The 24,936-nt window shown below is 32.5% G+C and overlaps 2 protein-coding genes across 2 annotated transcripts; one reads left to right on the forward strand and one right to left on the reverse strand.

Annotated features, from left to right (window-relative positions):
• Positions 1-1,657: 1,657 nt before the first annotated feature.
• LOC142608124 (uncharacterized) lies at positions 1,658-4,077 on the reverse strand. Its single transcript, XM_075779835.1, has 2 exons — positions 3,620-4,077; positions 1,658-2,125 (listed from the first exon to the last, which is right to left on the reverse strand). The coding sequence occupies exon 1, from the start codon at positions 3,957-3,959 to the stop codon at positions 3,648-3,650; it is 312 nt and encodes a 103-aa protein (XP_075635950.1). The 5' UTR covers positions 3,960-4,077; the 3' UTR covers positions 1,658-2,125; positions 3,620-3,647.
• A 7,691-nt stretch (positions 4,078-11,768) lies between these two features.
• On the forward strand, positions 11,769-23,510 carry LOC142608362 (lysine--tRNA ligase, chloroplastic/mitochondrial). Its single transcript, XM_075780122.1, has 14 exons — positions 11,769-12,110; positions 12,468-12,686; positions 13,468-13,579; positions 14,368-14,476; positions 15,276-15,333; positions 16,156-16,224; positions 16,330-16,437; positions 17,618-17,710; positions 17,882-17,986; positions 18,478-18,684; positions 19,089-19,183; positions 20,524-20,614; positions 21,611-21,787; positions 23,052-23,510. The coding sequence occupies exons 1-14, from the start codon at positions 11,877-11,879 to the stop codon at positions 23,142-23,144; spliced, it is 1,770 nt and encodes a 589-aa protein (XP_075636237.1). The 5' UTR covers positions 11,769-11,876; the 3' UTR covers positions 23,145-23,510.
• The last annotated feature ends 1,426 nt before the right edge of the window (positions 23,511-24,936 follow it).

Here is a 24,936-nt window from a genome sequence, read left to right on the forward strand (position 1 = left end):
AACTCGCTTTTCTTGCTATTTCTAATGTCCATTGTATATTAGTGATGATGATGAAGAGGCTGATTAAATTTTTGCAAATATGACGTGATTCATAAACATCAACCCAAGCAGGAAAATTGTAATTCCTAAATAACATCAAATAATCACTTGTAAGGATCTAAGATCTAAGACTCTCTAAAGCTATTGTTGTACAAAGAATGCAAGATGAAAGGTTTTTAAAATAATCTTAGAGTAAAAGGACTTTTGTCAATACCAAGAAAGTATACATAGCAGTTACTAGGCAAGAAAACAAAGACCAACCCTATATACATTGTATTATTTTAGGCTACCTTACGTATAGATCTGATATACACAAGGTAGTTCTTTCTCATCATAAAATTTTTATTTATCAAAAAAAGAAAAAAGAAAACCAAGACTAGCCTTGCAATTTTCTCAGCCAGTTCCCTGGAAGTTAAACTCTACAACTATTAAACATGGCCAAGAGGTTATGAGATCAACCTCCTATCCTTCAAGTTCCTACAAACATTATGGTACTCAACCAGATAATGCCTTAAGAAATCAGATCATCATGCATAGTTGAACTATTTCCCTGTACAGAGGAAAAAAAAGAGATCTAACTTCTAAGCAGAAACACAAATTAGAAGAGCAACTATCTTCCTCCAGCTGTATCCTACCCACATTTCTCAACAAGAAGCAAACTCTTTAAAAGCAGAAGGGTCTTGCTGATATTTCTCAGGAATCCTGTCAGGTATGTCAAATACCAAAAAACCCAAAATGAGTTGTTACAAATTCTTAATTTTGTATAAGCTCGATGGTATTTCCTTGGCAAGAAAATTGGATATCTTAAGTCTTGTTCATTTTCCTTTTCTCTTGGAACCACTAAATCTTTTTTTTGAGAAATAATTACAACATGCTGCTAACCCCATAGCTCGAACCTTTCCCCCCTAGACCTCAAAGCACTTTGTACATGAGGAGGTGCCAATTTAGCTACAAGGCCTTTGGCAACTTCAAGCCAAAGAGAAAATAAGACCCACATATCTGCAACTTCTTTTTAATTAGATACATATCTCTAGCTTCTAATGGAGAAAGAAAAGAATTCACCATTTTTTTTTAAAGTTTTACTAAGCCACCATACATTTCATGTCAGCAACTATACATAAACATATATCCTATTCCTCATCAAAACCCTATTTCCAGTAACAGTATTGTTTAATATTCTGCTCTGCTACTGTAGACTTCAACACACATTTGTATTGTGTTGCTCTATTGCACACGTCCTAAACAATGAAAATTAGCTCTCCCTTACTTTATAAAAGGTTTTGTTCACTCTATTTTTCATAAACATGGCAAGTCAAGGTTTTAAGTCCTCATCTCACAATTCCATCATTCTCATTAATCTCTCATTTATCTATTACATTATTGATTTCGATACTTCTAAAGGTGAATTTTACATGCTTTATGTTAGACTTCTTCAAAACTATCAGAATCCTCATCTAGATTATATTATTTATGTATTTTTATTAGTAATGTGATAGCATTAGAATTCAAAAAAAAAAAAAAATACTGGAAGTATAAATGCAAAAGAAAGAACAGCATAACACTGAAAATTAAAAAACAGGCTCAGACTCGTGGGCTAATATGTAAAGAGGCTATGAGATCCAGAAAAAGCAGTGGTAGAATTTTCATTTAGAATCTTACCATTCTTTTTTCTATAAACAAATAAATACTCATTACATCATCAAATATAAACAAAGTGAAAGACACAACCTCAAACAAAATATGTGACCACAGATTATTCATACTATACAAGTGTTATCTAAGTCACATATATCACCCTGCTATGAAAATTAAAACCTCCAGAGATCCAGTATTCTGATGCAAAGATCTAAGACTTCACAACTGCTGTTATACAAAGAGAAAGAGTTTAAAAATAAGTGGGGTCCTCTATATTATCATACTGGCAAAAAAATTCCTTGTCACCCTGCAATGACCATAAAATTGAGTAACCAAGTAGCCTAATCCTGCTTTGCAACGATCCCTGGTCACTTCTCTGTCAAACCCCACAATTCTATCACATGGCCAAGAATCCAAACAAAGAATCTATCTCTATCCATCCTGCAAGTTCCTACAAAAATTATTAAACTCCATAAGCCAATGAAGATGTCAAATCATGATTCAACACATACACTTTTTCAAAATCAACGTGCAAAACATCTAAATTACTTAATGATTAGGCAAGTTATAAAAGTGACCCTCCCATGACCTCTCCTCTTCCTAACTCAACTCCCCAACAAGAAGCCAACACTTCTAGAAGCAGCAGCAACCCTGGAGGGAACTCTGAGGAAGCAGTCCAGTGTATGCATATTATAAAACTTAAGCATACAACTGTAAGGTTTAAAACTGGAAAACCTGAGAAGCTAATCATCAGCTAGAGAAGAAAATAACTTAGTGTGGAAATCTTGATCCACACATCCCAAACACTGCAATGGCTCTACCTCCATTGCTTAGGAATGGCAATTCTCTACTGTTAAACCTTCAACTGTCCATTGCATCATCCTCATCTTAGTTCTTACCAATAAAAGATTTCTAGGCTAGCAAAATTTGATTTATAAGGCAAACCCAACCCCTTACTCTATCCGTAAAATATCATAAGTTCAACTGAACATGCCAGTAACTGACCTAACACCCATAAGCGTATCCCCATGAAACCCAACTGTTTTAACTCCATGAACAATCTCAACAATTAATCCTAAGAATAAGTTTAGAGCTATTGGCAATGGATTCTTAAAAATATTTATCACTAATCAAATTTAGTGAATATTCTCTTGACTTTCTTTGCCGTCAAGACCATGAACTATCATCTCACATCACCATTGTGGTTCTCTTTGAACAATCTTTGCCACTAACTCATCCTATTGGATTGTGATTTTGCTTATGTTGCAATTTACATGCTTGCTTTTATGTCAGACTCATTGCTTTTCTACCAATAATCTCTACAATTCCTAAGTTCGAACCTATATAGTAGCTACTCCAGAGTTGACCTAGGTATTAACTAATAATAAGTGGCAGCAAATATGAACCACAATAAGTGGTAGCTGAAATTTGCCAAAAGGTGTGGCTTCCCAACCAGCACGATCCTTTCAATTTCATCTTTCTTAGTTAAAGGAACACTTCGTTATCTCAAACTTTCGAAGGGCAGCACTAACTATTCCAGACAACCCAATTCATCAATTCAAACAAAGTACTCAAAACATCAACCAAAACAAAGTTCCACCCTCTGATCATCAACAAGCCTTCATAAACCCAAAATTACAAACTTGAAAAAGAAAGGATTTTGCAAACAACCCAATTCGAATATCCCCATAATTCAGCTAAAAAACCGAATTTGCAAACAACCCAATTCGTATATCCCCATAATTTAGCTAAAAAAAATGAACTTGCAAACAGCCCAATTCATATATCCCCATGACCATGATTCAGCTAAAAAAGGTCAACCAAAAGATCAATCAGCCAGCAAATTAGCACAAACCCCACATTACAAAGACAAGAAAAAAAGCTAACAAATTGAAAGAAAAAAAGAAAGAAAGAACAGGGGAGAGAGAGAGAGAGAGAGAGTTACTGTGCATGAATCCCAATGAGAGAGAGTATCAATCTGAATGGGAATGATAATAGAGTCCGTTGTTGTAATTTAGGGTGGAGGAAGAGTCATCATCATCGTCATCATCATCAGAAGATGAAGAGGAAGAGTAATAGGCGTAGGAGTAGAAGGAATCAGGAGGAGGGAGACAGAGGAAGGTCCAGAGGCAGAGAGCAAGGCGACCCAGTTGCTGCAAAGGGAAGCAGCAGATTAGATCCAATAGCTGATGGCTGCTCAGCCTCTCTGGGTTGCAAGCTATGCATTGCCATGCGTCTGCCGACAGGTGAGCCACTGACAGCACCATCAAACTGTTGAAAACCATTTTTGGCCCTGTTTTGCTCTGTTTTCTTTCTCTCTGTTTTTTTGGCCTGTTTTGCTTTGTTTCCTCTCTGTTTTTCTCTGTCTGAAATGCAAGCAAAGGCAGGGCAACAAATGCCCTGTTTCTCACACTCTTTATATTTTTATCTCTTTTTTTTTTTTTAATTTTAATTTTATATAAGTTTATATTTTTGTCTTAAATTATGGTTTGGTGTTTGATTTGGTTTGCTTGTTCAATTGGTCTTGATGTTCAAAAATGTAAAAAGTCTCTATTTTCGTTTGATTGCTTTTTGGTTGAATGAGTCAATGTCTTTATCTATTTATTTTTATATAAGAAAATAATATTACAGCCTTTCACTATATTTATCTATGAAAAATATTTCAAAATTTCATACTATCATTGTTAGTATGGCGGATTGAATCTTACCGACTTTTGGATTTTTGTTATGCATATAGTGTCTTACGGAGATATAAGCCTATATACATATTCATTACCTATAAGATTTTTATACAATATGAGTATTTTATTGGCTTTAGTTTGTTGTCCTCTCCTCTCTCTTTAAAAAAAAAAATTGTTATTTTGCTCTTTAATTTGTAAAGTAAAAAAAAAAGTGGAAAGAGTTCTCAATTTTTATGACGCAATTCACAAACAAAAGTCCTCCCCGACACTCAAGTTGTGGATCCTTTTAGACTATCGTCAAACTCTTTTCCAACAATTATCATGTGGGTCTTTTTCATTTTCCTTAAGAGGTATTTCATTTTTATTTTAGTATTGACTGTTGACTTATGACGGCAACCTAATATGTACTTCCCTAGATACCACCTAAAGTTAGGCCAATACTTGTTATTCAGCACAGGTTATGGTACTATTCCTATCTCTTTGTTCCTTTTGTGTGGAGTGATGGGAGACTTCAAACTCATGCTATGCGAGATTGTTCCATTGTCCAATCCTTTAAGAACCAGCAAGGAATTCCTTGGCGTAGGCATCTCATTTCTCAAAAAATATATATTGAGAATCCAAACAATAACAATAAAAATGTAGTAATCTCAAAATTTTGAAATCCATTATGAATCCTCAGTAAATTAATTAGAATTGATCAAGGGACGCCAGAATAAGTATTCATGGTGAATCTATTCATAATAGAGTTTATTATATTTTATGATGATTGCCAGCCTACAATAATTCTTCTCTTTTTCTTGAGCTTGAGACCGACAGTGAACAAAATAGATAACACTAGACATAAATAGAGCAATATATTGAGAATTTAAGGCAGGAATAAAATTGGTGTTTCAATATTCACATGCTCAGGGGCAAAAAATGTTACTTCTCAAGAATTTTTAATGGTAAACATTTGCTCGCTCAACAACCAACAAAATACGTACTCTACATAAACATAGGAAAGAGGGGTTATTTTTTTATTTTTGATAAGTAATAAGAAAGAGGGTTGTGTGAATACTGGCGAGGTCATCAATTTTTTCTATGGGAGGCTAAACTAAATATATCATAAAAAATTAAATTCAAATAATAACCTATGAATCACATTAACACATATGTATATTATATATATACTAGTATTATGCTCGTGCGATACAAGGCGTAATCAAAATTTATATGAAAATAATTTTTTTATTAATTTACTTAAAATAAATAATAAAATAAATGAATATTTTACTTTTAAATTACATAATGAATGCATGTTATGTGAAACTAAGGTATCATAAAATGCATATATATATATATATGTATATATATAATTGAATGGAAAATGGTTGAGGTACCTAAATATATATATATATATATATATATATATATATATATATATATAAAATGATTTTTAATAATACATCGAACTTTAGGGCTCAATTAATCACATATATTTAAATGAAAAATTCTTGAATTTAATAGTTAAAAACTATCCAAAATAATAATTGAGATCATGTTTAAGTGAAACCTCAATTCAATAATTAAGAACAATTTAAATTATATAACATTTAAAAATTTGAAGTAGAAAGAGACACACATGAGAATTTAATTTTTATTGTTGAAAGTATGGAAGAAGGCACTGAAACTTGAGTGAGTTTCATCCTACCAAATTTAAGTTTAAATTTAAAGTTTAAGACTTGTGCGTTGCACGCTACATGTGCGTGTACATGCATGAAAAATGATTTGAATTTAATATTTATTGTAGAAAAAAGGTGGTGTAGTCTTACCCCTGTCTAGCTAATTCTTGATCTAATTCATTCGTGTAGCATGTGTATATGAATGAAAAATGATTTGAATTTAACATTTATTGTAGAAAAGAGGCGGTGTAGTCTTACCTTTGTCTAACTCATTTTTGTTATAATCCATTTGTTTTACAAGGAGGGAGAAAACCCTTCTTTTATAAATTAAAAAAAAAAAGTCAACGCTAATTTATAATAGCTAAGTTATTAATCTTTGAAAGTGGTATTTCATAAAAATTAGAATTTCAATTGTAAGTTTTGGTAGTTAAAAGTTAGCGCATAGTAGTTAATAATTAGAAAATTACTTTGAAAATTTTTTAAACCAATCCCTTTAAAAAGTTTTAGTAGAGTTTAAATCATGTTAATAAATTCTCTCTCTATTCAATTTTTTTTTATTTAAATCATGTTAATAAAAAGTTACTAATAAAACTATTATTAGTAAACATTTCTTAGACTTATCTATTTAGCTTTGTTGCCAAATTTATATAAATTCTTTTATTTCTTTTTTTTCGGAAGAATATAACATAGCCAAAAACCTATAAACAACAATTTAAGTTCAATGTAAAGAATATAATCAAAATTATTCATAATTTAAAATTAAGAAATAAGACAAATTATAAATTAAGATATAAATTTAGAAAAAGAACAAAGAATGAACCTGTTTGTTTTCTTTATCACTTTGAGAGATGAAAGTGCGAGTATGTCACTAAAACCTGAACCAATTATTATAGAAGAGAATAAATGAGTACAAAAGTTTAATATTATGAATTTGGTTAAAACGTACGTGAGAAGTTTTTATTAATTTTTTTGAAGTTAAAGAAAAATAGCTTAAAATAATAATGAAGAAAGAATGCATACCTATCATGGGATTTAGGCATTCACATATTAGAATAAACTTCACTTCAAAAGGATATATATATATATATATATATATATATATATATATATATATATAGATAGAGTTTCATTTGATATAGAATTTAAATCCTATTGGAATTAAGATTTCTAATCAATTTGTTTGTTGCTATCTCATAAATCCCATAAAAAATGGATTAAAAAAAGGTCATATGAATATAAAGAAAAAAAAAACTTTTTTTTATTGAAAAAAGGAGACTTTTCTTTTATAACAAAAAAAAAAACGTTTTTTTTTAAGAAGAACAAATTTTACGAGAAGAAAGAGAAGATATTTACTTTGAACTCAAATATTTATTACCTTATTTATAAATTTTTAACTTTATCCAAAAACATTTTTGGTAATAGGGTATGAACAATAATTACCTAAAAAAAATAGTCACGTGTAAAAAGGAAGATTTTGCTGTTGAATACGTTTCTTTTTTATTTATTTATGGGTATTGTGTTGTTTTTTTTTTTTACACAAAGTAATATAATTTAAAATTTAAAAAAGGAATAGATGAAGATTGTTGCTATTTTTGTTTTTTTACGTGTTTTTTTTTTACACGTAGTAATGTAATTTAAATAAAAAAAGGATTAGACGAAGAATTTAAATTGTAATCAAATTAAAATTTGTTATCAACTTATAAATTATAATAATAAAAGGATTAGATAAAGAGTTTGGGTTGTAATTAAATTAAGATTTTTATAAACTTAAAAATTATAGGAGAAGAAGATAAGTACAAAAAAATTATATTAATTTTTTTTTTTGCAATTTAATGCAGCCACTTAGCACAACCACGACTTCTAAGCCCAACTTTTATTTTATATATATATATATATATATATATATATATATATATATATATATATATATGTAAATGTAAGGGCGTGGCTTGGATCCTAAGCCTAAAGGATAGAAGGCTTAAGGCCCAAAGAGTCTAACACAATGAATTTGTAGAGAGTGAGTTGTAAATTAAGCTCTAATAAGTTAGACAACAATTATCATGGGTTTAGATGACAAGAAAGCAAAGATAAACAGGTTTTATTCAAAGAAAATCTTCCTCGGCAAAGTTTGAGGAGAATAATTCTTGTATATATCTCTCTTGAATTTGATTACAAGTCCAGTTTTTATTGCTACCGTGTTTTTCTCTACAGATTCTCCGATGGATCCCCGTATAATGGTGTCTTTCTTCCTTATATTCCCTTCTTTTGCTTCATCTCCATCCTCCACGTATAGGTCAAGTTGCTTGCTCTGATCCCTGTCCCATCAACACATTTCTGAAATCTCTGGAGGTAGCTGTAAGGTTGTATATCACTGTTCAGATATCATCTCCACATTAATGCGGCCAGAGAGTTAGCTATAGAGTATTTAATGTGGTAGTAGCAGCTTTCCCTTAGATATTTCTTAGCTTTCCCTTATTCTATTCCCTCCTGATGTTTACCTTACCAGTAGAATCATCCGGAGTGTTGCTCTTGATGGCAGATCAAATCTTCTAACCTCTGCTTTGCTTAGCCGATGAGACATTTCTCCTCGGACTACCTTCCCGAACCTTTATGGCCAGAATCCTTCCATACCCTACTAATTTGTATGTTTTAACTAATATCTAACTGTCCTCGGACTGCTGAACATCCCCGGACAAGGCCCACGGCCCAATATACGCCCTCGGGCCCTCTAGCTCTACAAAATATATATTCATCCAATCGATTTGTAAACCGTTAGCTATCTCTTAAATCATATTGATAACTATTATTACTCTTTAAACAATTTAGATCAATATTTTTTGTTGTTAAAGAATTTAGAGATAATACGGTTAGAATATAATAATAATTAAAAAAATGATAAATCAAACAAAAATTTAAATACTATAAACATTACTTTACATACATTAAGTAAACTGAACTTAGGCTTCTAGTTGGTTTATGATGCCATAAGGTCAAATGGTCACCATTAACAAGGTAATCCTCGAATTGTTAGAAAATATTTAAGGAGAATCCATTAGAAGTTTTATTTTCTTTTTAAGCAAATAAAACCTATATTCATCATTTCACCACTTTTCCATTGGGTTATCACCATATAGACCACAAAAGGTGATCATATCTTAGTCAAGAGCTATAAATTAAAATTAAGTTAACAGAAAGATAAAGCCAGATAATTCACCATTGACCAATTATTTCCCATCAACCAAATCCCTTTGATATCTGCACACCCATCGGTTTACACAATTTTACGCTGCATGTCCCACCATTCTCTTATTCTATCAACACCAAATCCAGAAAGAGGTCACAAAAAGAGAGGAAAAAAAAATGGGTTACAAGCATTTAGCCATGTTGATATTGATCTCTATGTGGGTGGTGGTGACCAATGCAGATAAAAAAGCAGAAAAATTCGCAATCTGCATCAAAGAGTGCATGCCTCTGTGCATGAGTTTAGATGGTGCAACAAAGCCAGCTTGTGACCCTGCTTGCTTTCTTGGTTGCGAACAGTTACAAGGGAAAGGAGCTGTGTATTCACCTGCAAAGGATACTTGATTTTGAGGTTCTCTTGCAAACTATACATCTGGTTTTGTTTTGTTTTGTTTTTGTTTTTATGATTCGGAAATGGTGATTTGTAACCATTTGTGATTGGACCAAAAAAGTGAGTTTTATTAATATATTTCTGTTTCTAAATAGTTTTTGAACAAATGCAAGTTTATGTTAGCAATGAGCATGCATATATCTAGATAAATAAACACATCACATTACATTGATCGGGGGTTCATAATTTTTGTCACAAATACATAATATGAGAGCATGATGTGTTTTTTGTTTGCCACAAAATGGCTGGTATGATTTCAAGTGAATAAAAAAATGATATATTTTCTATTCTCACACATTTCTATTATTTATACTCTTTTTATTGTTCCACTTTTCGATCATCGGAATCTAATTTAATTCATATGAGTTAATGAAAGGACACTCTTTGGCCAAGGAACCCATGAACTCGTGCATCCACAGTTGTGAGAATACATTAATTCTCAAATTAATATAAACCCCCTAATTTTTTATTTTTTTAAAAAGGGGTGCTGAATGCATTCTTTGCCCAAGTGCTCAACAAATCTGATTATATATCTCTTAATCAAGTTTCTTTTGTAAAAAGAAAAAAATTGCAATGGGATTGTCTCATAATGCAACTGTCACTAGCTCTTTTATTTTTAAAGATTATGCTATCAATTTCAAAACTATAATCTTATCATTGGATCAAGAACTTCATAGTAATCCAATGACAGGATAAAGGTTTCATCATGCTATTTGAGGCTTGAAACACAGGTTTTAACTGTAGCCTAATTTCCATTTATTTATTCAATATCCATTTGTTATTTTTTTTTGGGTGTTACAATTGAAAATACATGTCAACACAAAACAAACCAATGGATTGAAACATGTTTTCCAGAATATCACATTCTCAACGGACCATAAAAATTAAATTTTACACCACAAAAAATCCCAAAAATAATTTATCTCTTAGCAAAAAAGAAAGAGACTAGAGGGCAATAGAGCCATAATCAACGAATGTCTTGGAAATATAAGGTGCCAACGAGTCGAGTAACAATACTCTGCAATAAATTTGAGTGTTAATTTGCTTTTCCTATAAATATTGTATCACCAAGGGCAATTGCTTACAACATTTGAAATTTCTTCTTACAAATTAACAAAACAATAAGTAATGAATTTGGTTGTGTAGTGATTTTATGATATAAATTTGGTACAAAAGCAACCTAGAAAGTACAAGCCACTTCATAAAATTATCAAAACAAAAAGTCTAATGCCGTAACTTTTTTCAAAATTAACATTGATGTGTCATAATAAAAAGTAATATAGTAACAAGATCATACGAAAATAATGTCATTCCTATCACAACTTATCAAATTTGCACAACTTATCAAATTTGCAAGTTACGAGAAAAACAAAGGATGCTCTTAACATTACTCTTGACAAAAAAAATTGGATTAAATCAAATGCAGATTTCATTTTTTTTTTCTTCTTTCTATTTATTTTTTGAATATTCAAGGCTAATAATTTTTAAAATCACAAAAATTTATATAAAAAGATTCAATATTGTTTCATTTAGTTTGAAAAAATGGATTTTTTTATTCTTCAAAAAAAAAGAAAAAAAGAAAAAAGAAAAGGCCAAGGTCATCTGAAGTCCAAACTCGGCAAAATTTGGTAAATAGTACATTTTTTGGGAAAAATTCTATTACTAGCACACATTTGAACTTATTTAGTAAGTTGGACTGTTTTTGAACCTCGAGTTCTAACCCAATATCCAGTTTCTCAAACTCGATTTACATTTGACGTGGATTTATTTAAAAAAAAAGTGAAACTTGAGTTTAGTAAACTCGAGTTTCATGTTTTAAAAAAAAATAACCCAGATAGAACTCGAGTGTAAGGAACACGAGTTTCATTATTATTTTTAAATGGAACTCGAGTTTATAGTAAACTCGAGTTTCACATTTTTTTTTTTTAAATCTATGTCAAGTGTAAATCAAGTGAGAGAAACTCAATTATGAGTTGGAGCTCGAGTTTGTAGTTTTACAAACTCGAGTTCCAAAACTACAAACTCGACTCCAAAAACCAGTCCACCTGACTAAATATTTTCAGCCCCATGCTATTTATCTAATATTTTTCTGCAAAAAATGCTGTTGAGCAAATTTTGCCACCAAACCCATAGGTAGCACTAGTGGATAAACCCACAAACACATACACACATAAACCCCTTCTTTAGCTTTTAGTAGAGAAGAAGAAGAAAACAACGAAAGAGCAAGCAATGGAGGCACTGAGAGTGTGGAGCCTAACGACGTCGCAGCCATTGAAGCACCTCTTTCGCCTCGCAACCGCTACGACCACCGCCACCTCCTCTGTCAGATTCGTTCTCAGGTGCTCCTCCTCCGCCGCTACCACCACCACCGGAGGCCGTAACCGCCGATCTTCTTCTTCTTCTTCGTCTTCTTCGTCTTCCACTTCCGACAAAGACGCCGTTCGCGCCATTCGTTTGAAGAAGGTAATCTTGTAGTTATTGTTTTGGTTTAATTGAGAGAAGAATGGAAATTCAAATGTTGAAATTGTGGAGTTTGAATTGTAGTTTCGAATTGTTACTTGGAGAATAGGAAGTTAAAATTTTGAATCTGTGGATTTTGAATTGTATTTCAAGCCAGAGAAGAAAGCAATCAGATTGATTTATCTAATAGTATTTGTTCAACTTGCAAAAGTTTTGATTTTGATGCAAAAGTTTTTATTTTGATTTTTTATACTCTTTGTTTGGTTGCTGAGAAAAAGTGGGAAAATGTAGGAATTCTATTTTTAGGAACTTTGAAATCAAAAACAGAATTTGAGGGGGGCAAAAATGCTTGCTTTGTAGGTTGATGAATTGAGGAGCAAGGGGTTGGATCCGTATGCTTATAAGTGGGATAGGACTCACACTGCTAATCAGCTGCAAGATATCTATAGACATCTAGGGAATGGTGAGGAGTTGAATAGTGAGAGTGATCATGTTTCAATTGCGGGAAGAATTGTGGCTCGCAGAGCATTTGGGAAGCTTGCCTTTTTCACGCTACGGGATGATTCTGGGACGATTCAGGTTTGCAAAGTTGCTTTGTTTTTGGTTTAGCATTGAGATATTTTGACTTCATGATTTATTCACTGGTTCAATACTTGTTATGTTGGTACAAGTGCATATTCCTTGCATTTTCATGTATGTACGAGGTGGTTATGGCTAATATGGACTCTCTCTTAAAGTTGCAGTTGAAAGTCTACTGGGTTCCAAAAGATCAAGTGAAACGTTTCAGATCTTTTAATTAAGTGTGTAGAAGCATGTGGGTTAAGCGATTTTATTCTATAGATTAAGTGGTGATGCATAGAATTGGGTCTATACATAATTAAAATTTCACTTAAAAGATTATCAGTTTTTTGTTGAGTTTATTTTGGTGCTACATTATGTGTGCGTTTGGATAAATTTTGTTGAAAACTTATTGTTGAAAACACTGTAGCAAAATATTTTTTATTGTTCAAATTTACTGTTCACCCGCAATTTGCACTTGGCTGGTCCATGAACAGTGCCATGGACCAGCCAAAAAACGCAACTTACCCAAACGTAAACGCAAAAAGCCTTACCCAAATGGAGCTTATATATCTTTTGGGTGTATATATACCCCTAGGGTAGCAGAATTGATTGGGGATCACGTCTCATGAATTGGAGGTCACTAGTTCAAACTCGAAATCTCCCCTTTTGCCTTCGCTTTGGGCCAAAGCTTACTTGCTACAAAAAAAATTATAGATGATGTTATTAAAAGTGCCTGCATTTTCTGCTGCAAATTACTATAACAGGGCACCCACTGAAGTAATGAAATTATTCGTATCAGCTTTACTGCGAGAAGGAGAGGCTTGTAAATGATCAATTTGACCAGTTAAAGACGCTCGTTGATATTGGTGATATACTTGGTGCAAGTGGTTCAATTAAGAGGACAGAGAAAGGTAAGTCTTGCATGATGTCATGATTCGTAGTTTTCTTTAAAAAACAATCTGGGTAGAGAAAGCTAGAATCAGATTTCTTTAACTATTATACTCTTGAATAGCTGCTGATAATATGTATGTACACACGGTGTTTGGGGACATTTTAAACATCCATGTTAACTAAATAGTAGTTGAATGTAAAATCAAGGCATACAAAGTAGTCATTTTGGAACTTTTTTTTTCCATCATTTTGTATAAACAACTACTTCTAGAATCTAGATCAGTTCGGATGGGCCACCTAGAAAGAAAATTACTTCTTATAACAAAAGGCTATCTTTTTTGATTATTAGAAGAAGTTTTAAATTGAGTGAGGGGGCTTGAAGAGACCCTTTTCCTTAGCTCAGCTTTCTTGCTTTGTATTGGCTATAATTTACTTCTTTTTATTTTTATATTTGTTGAGTTGGGGTCCTTGTACGCTGCATGTGTACCAATTTGTTTCCTTCTTCTAATGTAATATTACATATCAGAGCAAATAAAAAGAATATTAATACTGTGATTCTGAGTTTACCCTCTGTACTGATATAGATGTGGCTGTTGGGCTCAAATGCAAACTTCGGTGACACTAATATTACCTGATTAGTTCAGGGCATCCAACATAACCTGTTTTATATCAATTATATTTTCATTCCAGTCAGGAATATAAAAAATGCCTTGGTTGTAGCCATGCCACTTTCTTTCCTGATATTTTATTATGACATTTCGGAACATCAGCTTAGACCTAAGTTCTTTTCTCCTTGGTTCATCTTCAGGAGAACTTTCTGTTTATGTGAATTCATTTGCCATTCTTACTAAATCTCTACTCCCACTGCCGGACAAATTTCATGGTCTAACTGATGTGGATAAGCGCTACCGCCAAAGGTGAGTTCATATTGTTGATGTTGTGGGTGTGTGCATTTTTTACTCACCAAAAAAAAAGTGTGCTCTTTTGGGAAATGCAATGCAAGTGAATCATGTGAAAAAGAGTGACTTCATTAAGATGATTTCTAATGTAGGTAATTGTATTATATATGAAAAATGTGATTTTGATAATATTTTTATGAAGATAGCCACTGATGTAGGAGATATTCTGGTTTTCAAGTTGCATTGATACTCTTTCGTTATACAGTGTGATATTATGAGCTCTTCTAGGTAGTCAAAATTTTATATAAATTCTGAATGGCATGCATTTGGCAAAATAACCTGTGGATATATATATATATATATATATATATATATATATATATATATATATATATTTATCAAGCATAAACTCAATTTCAAGTCTTGAGCACTAGTAAAATAATGTAATTAACTATGTCCGGTGTTCACGTTTCTTTTGAGTACTTTCTCTTTGAGTTACTTCTACTCTCTTGATTGCTTTTTCTCCAGATGTATACATAGGCTCTCTTGTGTGTTTATCTAGGTAACCAACAGGGTCTACTTCCATGCTTTTTAAATGAGCTTTCTTTGGTGGAACACTTACATATGTATCCTACTTCATTGTTTCAATTTCTTTTGGGTGCAACTCGTTACTCATCCATCTGCCACTGGAATCTATTTTCAATTATCTCCATGGTCATACTTATTTTCCTTAATGCTTGATTCTTTTTTTAGTCTCTGGCAAATTGGTTAAGTTCTGATGCCTAACTATATCTGTATGTATCTTATCTATGTTTAGGTATGTAGATATGATTGCAAATCCTGAAGTAGCTGATATATTCCGGAATAGAGCAAAGGTAAGTCATCTTCCTTTCCCCTCTTCCCAAAAAGTAACAAAGGACCTTATGGAGCTCTCAAGTTTTCATTTTCTTTTCTAAATATAAGTTTTTTGTATAATTTAACTATAAAATTGCCAGCTGTGTGATATTTCTGTACATAGGTTTCATGCAGCTGTTTTATATCAATAGAATATGACTTTTTCCCCCAACATTTAATGTTAAACATCTTTATAGCAATATTAAGTTAGCATTGTCAAACAATTTCACAACATGAAATTGCTAATGTTATTGTGATGTCAAGTGGCATCTTGAAGTAGTGCTCACTTTTTCTCCAATAGATCACCTATATTACTGTTCAGCCAGCAAGTACTTCAGTACTGCAGACTTTCTAATATTTTTCAGTGTCTACTTTTTAAGTTCTCTCTACAAAATCAGAACCTCTAATTGATTGGCACGAAAGCTATGTAATCTATAAATGCTTAAGAATTGGATAAATGGAAGTTAATTTGACATTTATGAAGCTCCCAACTTCCTGCACTGTAATCAAGGTTTCTGATTTTGTTACAGCATCTGTTATGGATTTTGGTTGAATTGAAAGTTTCTTTGGAATTATCAACTATATTTAAATGATAACTTTGTGGAAAATTCTTCACTGGTTTTGAAATTTCTGTTTATATAATCGGTGGATTGGCTCTAATCTAAAAGGAGATTTTGAATAATCTTATTGTATGGCCAGGTTTTCCAACCTAGTCCCAATGTGGTATCACAGATTGCTTTTCATTAGATTGTCCTGTTCTTTTTTTAAGGCCTGAGCAATTAAAAGCTAAACTTTCTGAGCAGATCGTGTCAGAGATACGTAAGACAGTGGAATCATTAGGCTTTGTTGAAGTTGAAACTCCAGTTTTACAGGTTTGTTAATATCTTTGAAGTTTCTTCCCTTTATATAGTGCACAATATCATAATGTGCATGAATTTCATGCCTTGAGCTTGGTTTTAATTGATTTGATTAACTAGGGAGCAGCTGGTGGAGCGGAAGCTAGGCCATTTGTTACACACCATAATTCACTGGGAAGGGACCTTTATTTGAGAATAGCGACGGAGCTTCACTTAAAGAGAATGCTGGTGAGAATTTACATGTCACACTTTCCCTATTCTAGTAAGTTATGACTTATGAGTGGTCTTGTCAATGCCTATCTACTGTTCATTAATAAACTGCTAGTTTGCAAGATAAGGCAACACTATTCTTAAAGTAATCACTGATCAGGTATCGTTAATTTTAAGGGACATTATGTGGTATACAGTTGACTTATGCTGTAAAATTCATTACCAATAGCTTTTGAGGAATAATTCATTACAAAGTTCATCAACTATGATGGTTGAGGTTACTTAGAGTTTATGGTTTTCATCTTTTTTTAATCTACAAATTTCTTTCCATAGTCTATCTTAACAACAAGGAGATAAGTAAATTATTCAGCTCAACTAATTTAGCGTTGAATACTTATTACTCCTGAATATCAGATGTATGCCCACAAAAAATATAGTTGTTATTATCTGACACTGTACATTGCTGGAAGTTCTCCTGCAACTAATTCAAATGGTGTCACTTCATGTATCTATTCTGTTAAGCCAATATGTAATATCTTGGGAAATTTCCCCCCACAACTGGCATTCTTGTCCTTAGGGATTCTGTCACTTGTGCGAGATATTTAAAACATTCCCTTGGAGTTTTGGAACCAATAAAGTTGACGGTGATTCTTTAAACAATAGAACAGCTTCTATGAAATAGTGTTGGGAGATTTAGTATCTTCTTTTTAAAGTTTCATTCTCTTGCACTCTCTCTCTGTCTCTCTCTCTCAAATTTTAATATAAACCTGTTGTCTTGCTTGAGTTGTGTCCTCTAATGAATATCAGTTTCCTTCTTGTTTCTCTCCCTTTCTTTGTTTAGTGGATTTCATTTTCTTTCATATGAAGAGGATCTTTTTTGACTAACTCAATTCACTCTCTTTTGGCCCTGTCATTGCTAGTGTAGAGCCTTCATTCTGAACCAAAATAATCCTTTCTTTTAGTGTATTTATACTCTCCTACGAATATGACCCGATCAACATTATGGTCTCTTTTTAGGTGCTTAAATGTCACTACTATCTTCTTGTCCTATACATTTATTTTATGATTGCTGAAACTTTTCACATGCGTAATTGCTGGTCTTGTAACAATAAAATAGCGATGTTTTCTTCTAATGTAAGTTTTGAATTGGTTTTTACTAATTTGTATCTTCAATAAAACCTGTGCCTGTGGATGACAGGTTGGGGGGTTTGAAAAAGTATATGAGATTGGGAGAATATTCAGAAATGAAGGCATTTCAACTCGTCATAATCCTGAATTTACCACAATAGAGGTAAATTTATTTTTTTGGATAAATTTTTTGCTTTTGTTGGACCTAGTACATAATTAATGTCGGTGCACTCTATGTGAGGTTAAATGTTGATTGCCTGTAATAATATATGCTGTTGACGATTCAATCTATTAAATGAAGCTCTTATTATTATTGGTATTAGTTTGATCATAGATGTATGAAGCATATTCAGACTACCAGAGCATGATGAACATGGCGGAGGAAATTGTTAGTCGATGTGCTGTTGCAGTTCATGGGAAGCTTACAATTGACTACCAGGTAATTGTTTTCTTACTTGCAGTTCTGTAGCACCAACAAATACCTGCGCTTAAGTGGAATATTCTGGAATTGGATTTATTGCCAAATAAGTGAAACACAAAAAGTAGTCTCTGTGAATTAAAATTTAACTGAACATCGCCTCTTTTCATTTCAACCTTGCTTATAAGATTAGCTCTTTTTCCTCCCTATTGAGCTTTAATAATCCTGGCCTGTGTACTGTGTTAAAGGCAATCTTGGTATTGAAATTGGTCACAATTTAGGCATGCACCTTGCCCAAAGTATGAGTTACCTAAAAGTTCTTGGTAAGCAAAATGTTAAATTTGGAAGAAGCTTTGGTTGCTTCTGTAGTTTTGTATGTGAGCATGCGACTTGTTGCTTCACATGCTTGGAATTGCTGTTGAAGAAACAAATTAGAATGACACCTCCCGTTAGTAATATATGGCAATGATTGATGTTTTAATCTGCTAAGCTGGTGTAATACATCTATGCAGGGTGTGGAGATATGTCTTGAGCGACCTTGGAGGAGGGAAACCATGCACAATCTTGTACAAGAAGCCACTGGGATTGATTTCAGTGAGTTGGGAAATGATCTTAAAACTGCAAAGGAAGTAACGCTGAAGGCCCTTGGAATTGACCTTGAGAACAAAGACAAATCTTCTATTGAAGCAAGTCCATCTGTTGGCCACCTCCTTAACGAGGTCAGTAAGCATCTATATATCAAGTATCTAGAATTAGTGTTTTATTTTATTTTATTTTTCTTTATAATAATAATAATAAATATATATTTTTTAATTTTAATTTTTCTTATGTGCAATTGCAATGTACATAGAATATTTGCCTTAATTATTGTTAATGTTGGTGGACTATTTTTTTTTTCTGCCCTTCTAGTCTTTGTTTTCCTGCATTTCCAATCTTATTAAACCTGCAATTCTCGTGTAATTTGCTTATATATATATTTTTCCATTTAAGTGCTGCTGTATGAAAAACAATAATGCTGAAAAAAAGAGTTTCTTTTTGTATACTTGCTTTTCTTTTGTTATACAGACTTCCTCTTTTATGCAGCCCTTTTCAGTATTTAGTCTTGCCTCCATAATTTTTCCAGGTGTTTGAGATTGTTGTAGAACCGAAACTTCTGCAACCCACATTTGTGTTGGACTATCCTATTGAGATATCTCCTCTGGCAAAACCACATAGAAGGTAATTGAAGTTGCATGATGAGATTATTTGGTTGTATAGTACTTGCTATGCAATGCCACAACTTTCAGGAACAATTTAAAAGATGTGGTGCAATATTGCTATTACATGTATTTCGTATGTAATTACCATGTCAATTACATTTATGCATCAAATATGACTTCGATTTGGACTCAAGTTTATCTTGTGATTTAGGGTGCGTTTGGGTTTAGATGAAAAATGAAAATTATTTCACTATTCAGCTTATTTTTGCTCCTATTTATGGGTCCCACTGCACTTTTTGGTACTATTTATAGACCCCATTGTTCTATTTCAACTAACTTTTACCTTTATCTATAGTACTTTCAGCAATTATTTTTTAGTTTCAGTAAAATAAGCGGTATCCAAACACACACTTAAACCTGAATGTCTCTATATCTACTGTACTTCTGGCACTCTAGAGCCTTCTTTTTGCATGGAATCATTCATTGAAGAATGAAGATCTTCATTCATTTCCTAAGAATTAACTAATATATATCTTTTGGCATATTTTATTTTTATTTTTATTTTAAGTTTTCAAAATAAATGACAACTATCAAAATCATTAAAAACATATCTAAAATAGAAGTTTATTTATTTATTTATTTATATTTTAAAATCATTCATTGAAGATCTTCATTGCCTAAGAAGCATGGAAATAGACACTAACACTACACAGCACAATGGGGATACAACAATTAATTAATTTATAATTTTATATATATCTTTAGGAATATTTAATGTCTATTTTAATTTTTAAAAATAAATAACAACTACGTAAAACTTTAAAAACTAAAATCAAAGATTAAAAAAAAAAAAAAATTTCCCACCCTTGACACATTGAGGACATTCATGCAAGAGTGTCCTTGGTATGACTGTGTTTGATATGGACAAACCAAGGATTTTGGAGTGTCCATGCCTCTTAGTATTGCACATGGCCGGCTTGATTCTGCTAGTTTTGTCTTGATGTATCATATACTGGGTTATTCCTAGGTTTGCTTTATGCACATGGCCAACTAACAGATCCCATCCTTATACATATTAAATGTATTTGCTTTCCTCCTTGTTGCCTACCAGTTTATTCTTGTTTTTCCTGTCCTAAGCAGACTGATCTTTACAACCAAACCATTATGTACTTATTTCTGATAAAACATGCAGAATTCTGTGTGTGTGTGTGTTTTTTTTCTTTTCAAAATTAATAGTTCCTTTTACAGGCATTGCCTTGCATCAATGAAGGAACATGTTGTGGAGAGATGATTGAAAGAATAACTTATTTGTTATTTTGGATGTTCTTCATAATCTAATTCTTAATCTTTCCACCGTAGGCATGCAGGGTTAACTGAAAGATTTGAGCTTTTTATTTGTGGTCGTGAGCTGGCCAATGCATTTTCTGAATTGACTGATCCTATGGATCAGGTGAGCTTATAGTACTTTTTTGGATTTCATGATTTGCCTTCTATCTTGCTAACTGTCAACTTCTTGCAACAAATTCACAACTGAGGAGCATCTGATTTTGAAATATTTTCTCTGGATGAGTTATAAACTAAGTGTCTGTAGGTTATGGTTGGATTCAAATGTAATTCAGTTGCATTCACTTCATGAATCCATTAGAGTCAACAAATAAAGTCAGTGATTTTGGTTTTCTTGTTGCTTTATCTGGCCTTCCTATATTTCAATGCAATGACAATTGCCTTAACTTGAGCTTAGAAGGCAATTACAATTTATGGAAGTTTTAGGAATGCTTTTCATAACCAACTAAATGAGTAGGGTATTCCCCAACCACCTCCCCCCCTAATAACAAGTGGGGATGGGGGGATTCAAACCCAGGTTCTCCCTATGAGGGAAACCGGTCAATGCTACTGAGCCATAAGGCTCTGCTCTTGGCAACAAAATAAGTAGATTTGTATAACACTCATTATTGTCATCATTTAAGCCATCCTCCCATTTCTCATGGTGGATGGTAGATACAGGATCTTGTTCCTTTTTGTTTTCCCATGATTTCTAGTTTGATTTATTCCACAATTCTCTATGTATTTTTCCATGCACACAAAGACAATTTATAATTTTTAAGAATACTGAAAATCTTAAAAATGTGGTTGTGGTAGAAGGATTGATGTGGTTTTGGATTAGAAGAAAGTGGAGTAATGGTTTGGATAGCATCCACTGACCAGATTTTTCTTTGGTTGGACTCGGATAATTTTTCTTCAAGCTATAATCTAAAATGGAATTTGGGAGGTCGTATTGGGGTTTATGTCCTGAGAATAATTTAGTATTGACTGGTACCGAAGTTGATGTTAAGTACATTTTTTTTTATACTTGTTGGTGGATGTTCTTGTTGTTCTGTTAAAACTGTGCATAGAGTGGTTTTAACTAGAAAGCAGAGGGGTTGTCATTAATCTTGTCTTTTGGCAGAGAGGACGCTTGGAAGAGCAAGTGAGGCAGCATAATGAGAAGAGAGCAGCAGCTGCTATGGATACAAACTCTGTGGAAGGAAAAAGTAATAAAGATGAGGATGGCTCATACGAAGTGACTCTTGATGATGACTTTCTGACGGCTTTGGAATATGGAATGCCTCCAGCTTCAGGAATGGTATGATTGTCCTTTTGCTTTATGTTAATTTTGCTTGGGTATTTTTTGGAGGAATCCTCAAAAATGATTACTTTAACTACAAATTTGTTGGGGTAAAAATGGGTTGAGCTCTTACTATTTTATGCATCTAGAAAGTCTACTCAACAATTGATCTGTATTTTCCAACCAACCTTTTTTCTTTTGTACAAACCTTAACAATAATTACATTAAGTAAACTTATATACCATGTTAAATAGATAAGCTAGTGCCTATTAAGTTTATTCATTAAAAAACAAGAAAGTAACAAGCAAAAGACCAATTTAACTAGTCCTTAGGATATAAGGTTAAGCAAAAGAAATCTGATGCTAAAATTATGAATTTAAAGTAGCTACTAATATTATTTCAAACTGATAATCTTCAACTTGTTGATCCTTTTTTGAGCCCCCCTGTGTGTTTGTGTGTTTTTAATTTATGCATAATTATATAATAATGAAAACTTCAAAATACAAAATTGGGTTTATGTAGATCTCTTTTGTAGTTTGCATTATGCTGCACACATTTTTACTACAAACGGAGTATGGGCTACATGTATTATGTTTGGTAATTTCTTTTTAGTATAATACTAAAAAAAGATATAATTATGTTTAAATGTTAGCATATACTATTATATTTGTACATATATATTTATATTTGGAAAGTTAATTAACATTCTGATAATTCATGTAATGAAGGAATTTTTTTTGAAAAATTATGATTTTTTTTTTCTCAGAAAAAAGATAATAAATTAAAAAAAATATAAGAGAATATATTTTATAACCTACCTACCGAATAAAGTTGGTTCCTAAAAAGTTATGAAATACTCAGAATTGTTAATTATTTATAATATGAAATATAGAGGGGCCTGCTGTGTTCCCATGACTTTTCCAATGTTTTATTTTTTTCCTGATAAGGCAACTCATTTTCTTGCATGGTGTATATGCCTTTTATTAGCTTGATGGTCTTTGAAGTTCTAACTGAAATGCCCGCTGTTGTTATTTACTAGTTTGAATTGCAATATTTCACATAGTAAATAATTTCACAACTCTGAATTCTCTAGTATTTATATTCAAGAAGACATTGTAAGAAATGTGTGCACAGGTGGGTGGTTGCATGTGTGCGTCTACTACATCTATTCATTCTTGCAAAGAAAGTGAAGGATTGAGAGCATTAATGATTTTATTTTTCATTCAACTGCTATTGCTACACATCTTCCTGAGCAATCTTAATTGAAAGAATTTGTTTTCAGGGACTTGGAATTGACAGGCTGGTGATGCTTTTGACCAACTCTGCCAGTATCCGAGATGTAATTGCTTTCCCAGTCCTTAAGATTCAGCAGTAGCATAGCAGCAAATGGTCTGGTGGATGATAATTCTTTTGGTTTAGTAATTATGTTGTAGTTTTTAAGAGGATTATAGCTGTCTCCAATGTCGACCTCTTGGTGGTTAGAGCCTATGCTGTTTTGTTCAATACATTGTGATCATTTTAGGAAAATTTTGGCTTGCATGTGGAGTGTGATGTAGCCTTGATGAAAAAAGCTTCAGTATTTGTTCTTAACGCAAACACATTACAGATATATTTTTATTATTTAATTTTTTCAGTCCAGGGTGTTCATTATGCGGCTGGCTGTAAATCATGACTAGATTGAGACACTTGAGCTGTAATACAGTTTCAATGAAATGAATGAAAATGATAGTTGTGTTGCCTATTCTGGATTCTGGATTCATGCCTTGTCTTCCTTTGCTGGCTTACCATAAACCCTGCCTATACATCTTATTAGCAGAAATTATGTGGTCTTTACTACTGTGGGAATTATGGTTTTAAAGAAAAATATAAATTGGTTTCAAGGGGCAAAAAGTGAGAAAAAAAGGGGGGGGGGGGGGGGGGGTTGTATCTCTCTTGAACTATAGCCTATATCAAGTATCTTTGAAAACTCAGCATTTTCCAATGTGCAATGGTGGTGGGTTGTTTTAAAAAGCATGATTTAAGGACCCACAAAATGGTCTCCCAACTATAGCTTTTTATGCAAAAAAATAAAATAAAAATGGCTTTACACATTAACTTTGTTACTTTGATGCGATATATTGATGATGTTACACGTTTTCTTGGCGTGAACTATGCTATGTGTGTTTTTTGGCCAGACAACAATGTGGTATGTTTGATTCACAGCTGTTATCATGTCTTTTCAATTTTTTTGCAGTTTATTATGAATACAGCCAATACCTTCCATCGTTGTGAGGGGGAGCAGGATTCTGACTTCAATTATTGGGATGAGGGGGTATTTATTTTTTGGGGAATTGGGGATTAACTAAGGAGTTGAGAAAAAATCATTTTCATCAAGGTAAATAAAGACAGAATTATCTACCTAAACAGACATAACACAGAGAGATGGCTTTCTCTCGTTACGAAACCAATGGGCGGCACCTTTAGGGTTTGTTTAGACCTGCTTATTTTACTGAAACTAAATTTTTTTTTTTTTGCTGGCGTACTGTAGATAAATGTAAAAATTAGTTGAAATAGTATAGTGAGACCCATGAATAGTACCAAAAAGTGTAGTGGAGTTTATAAATAGTAGCAAAAATAAACTGAATAGTAAAATAAGTCGGCAAAAAATAATCTATCCAAGCACACACACTTAGCCTTTGTGTTAGGAAAAAAGTTGAATGAAAATTTCTCCAACTCACTAATTAGCGATTGATAAAATTTTTGTGCAGTTTTAGTCGCATGATCTATTTAATAAGTTTTGTAATTTGTTAAAATAATACATGTCAATGGCTTTATGAGTTCCACATAATAGGTTGGAGGAAAACTTTGTGAGAATGTTAGCTTACATTAAAAACTAATGAAAATCAAATCTGAATTAGGAATTTGCTTACATGAGATTATAGGTTACATCTTCTTGTTATAATGATGTACAAAATAGTAAACCTTCATGATTGCATGCAACTCTACTCTAGAAATTACATGTTGTCATCATGCAAGACAGATTTGCAAAAGGGTAGGGACCTTTGTTCCCACACTCAAATACATTTGGGCATGCGCTTGTCTCTTTATCACAAAAAAGAAGAAGCTAAAAGCCTAAAACTGACATCCCCTATTCCATACTTTCATTGACAATACTACTCTGGTTTTCA

This window comes from Castanea sativa, chromosome 8 (assembly GCF_040712315.1).
Source record: "Castanea sativa cultivar Marrone di Chiusa Pesio chromosome 8, ASM4071231v1".
NCBI classification, from domain to species: Eukaryota; Viridiplantae; Streptophyta; class Magnoliopsida; order Fagales; family Fagaceae; genus Castanea; species Castanea sativa.

What these genes read in the sequence shown, in the direction of transcription:
- LOC142608124 (XM_075779835.1), bottom strand. Translation starts at nt 3,959, where the DNA reads ATGGTTTTCAACAGTTTGATGGTGCTGTCAGTGGCTCACCTGTCGGCA.
- LOC142608362 (XM_075780122.1), top strand. Translation starts at nt 11,877, where the DNA reads ATGGAGGCACTGAGAGTGTGGAGCCTAACGACGTCGCAGCCATTGAAG. An exon ending in AATTAAGAGGACAGAGAAAG is followed by an intron (nt 13,580 to 14,367) that starts GTAAGTCTTGCA and finishes GTTCATCTTCAG; the next exon opens with GAGAACTTTCTGTTTATGTG. An exon ending in TGACTGATCCTATGGATCAG is followed by an intron (nt 20,615 to 21,610) that starts GTGAGCTTATAG and finishes GTCTTTTGGCAG; the next exon opens with AGAGGACGCTTGGAAGAGCA.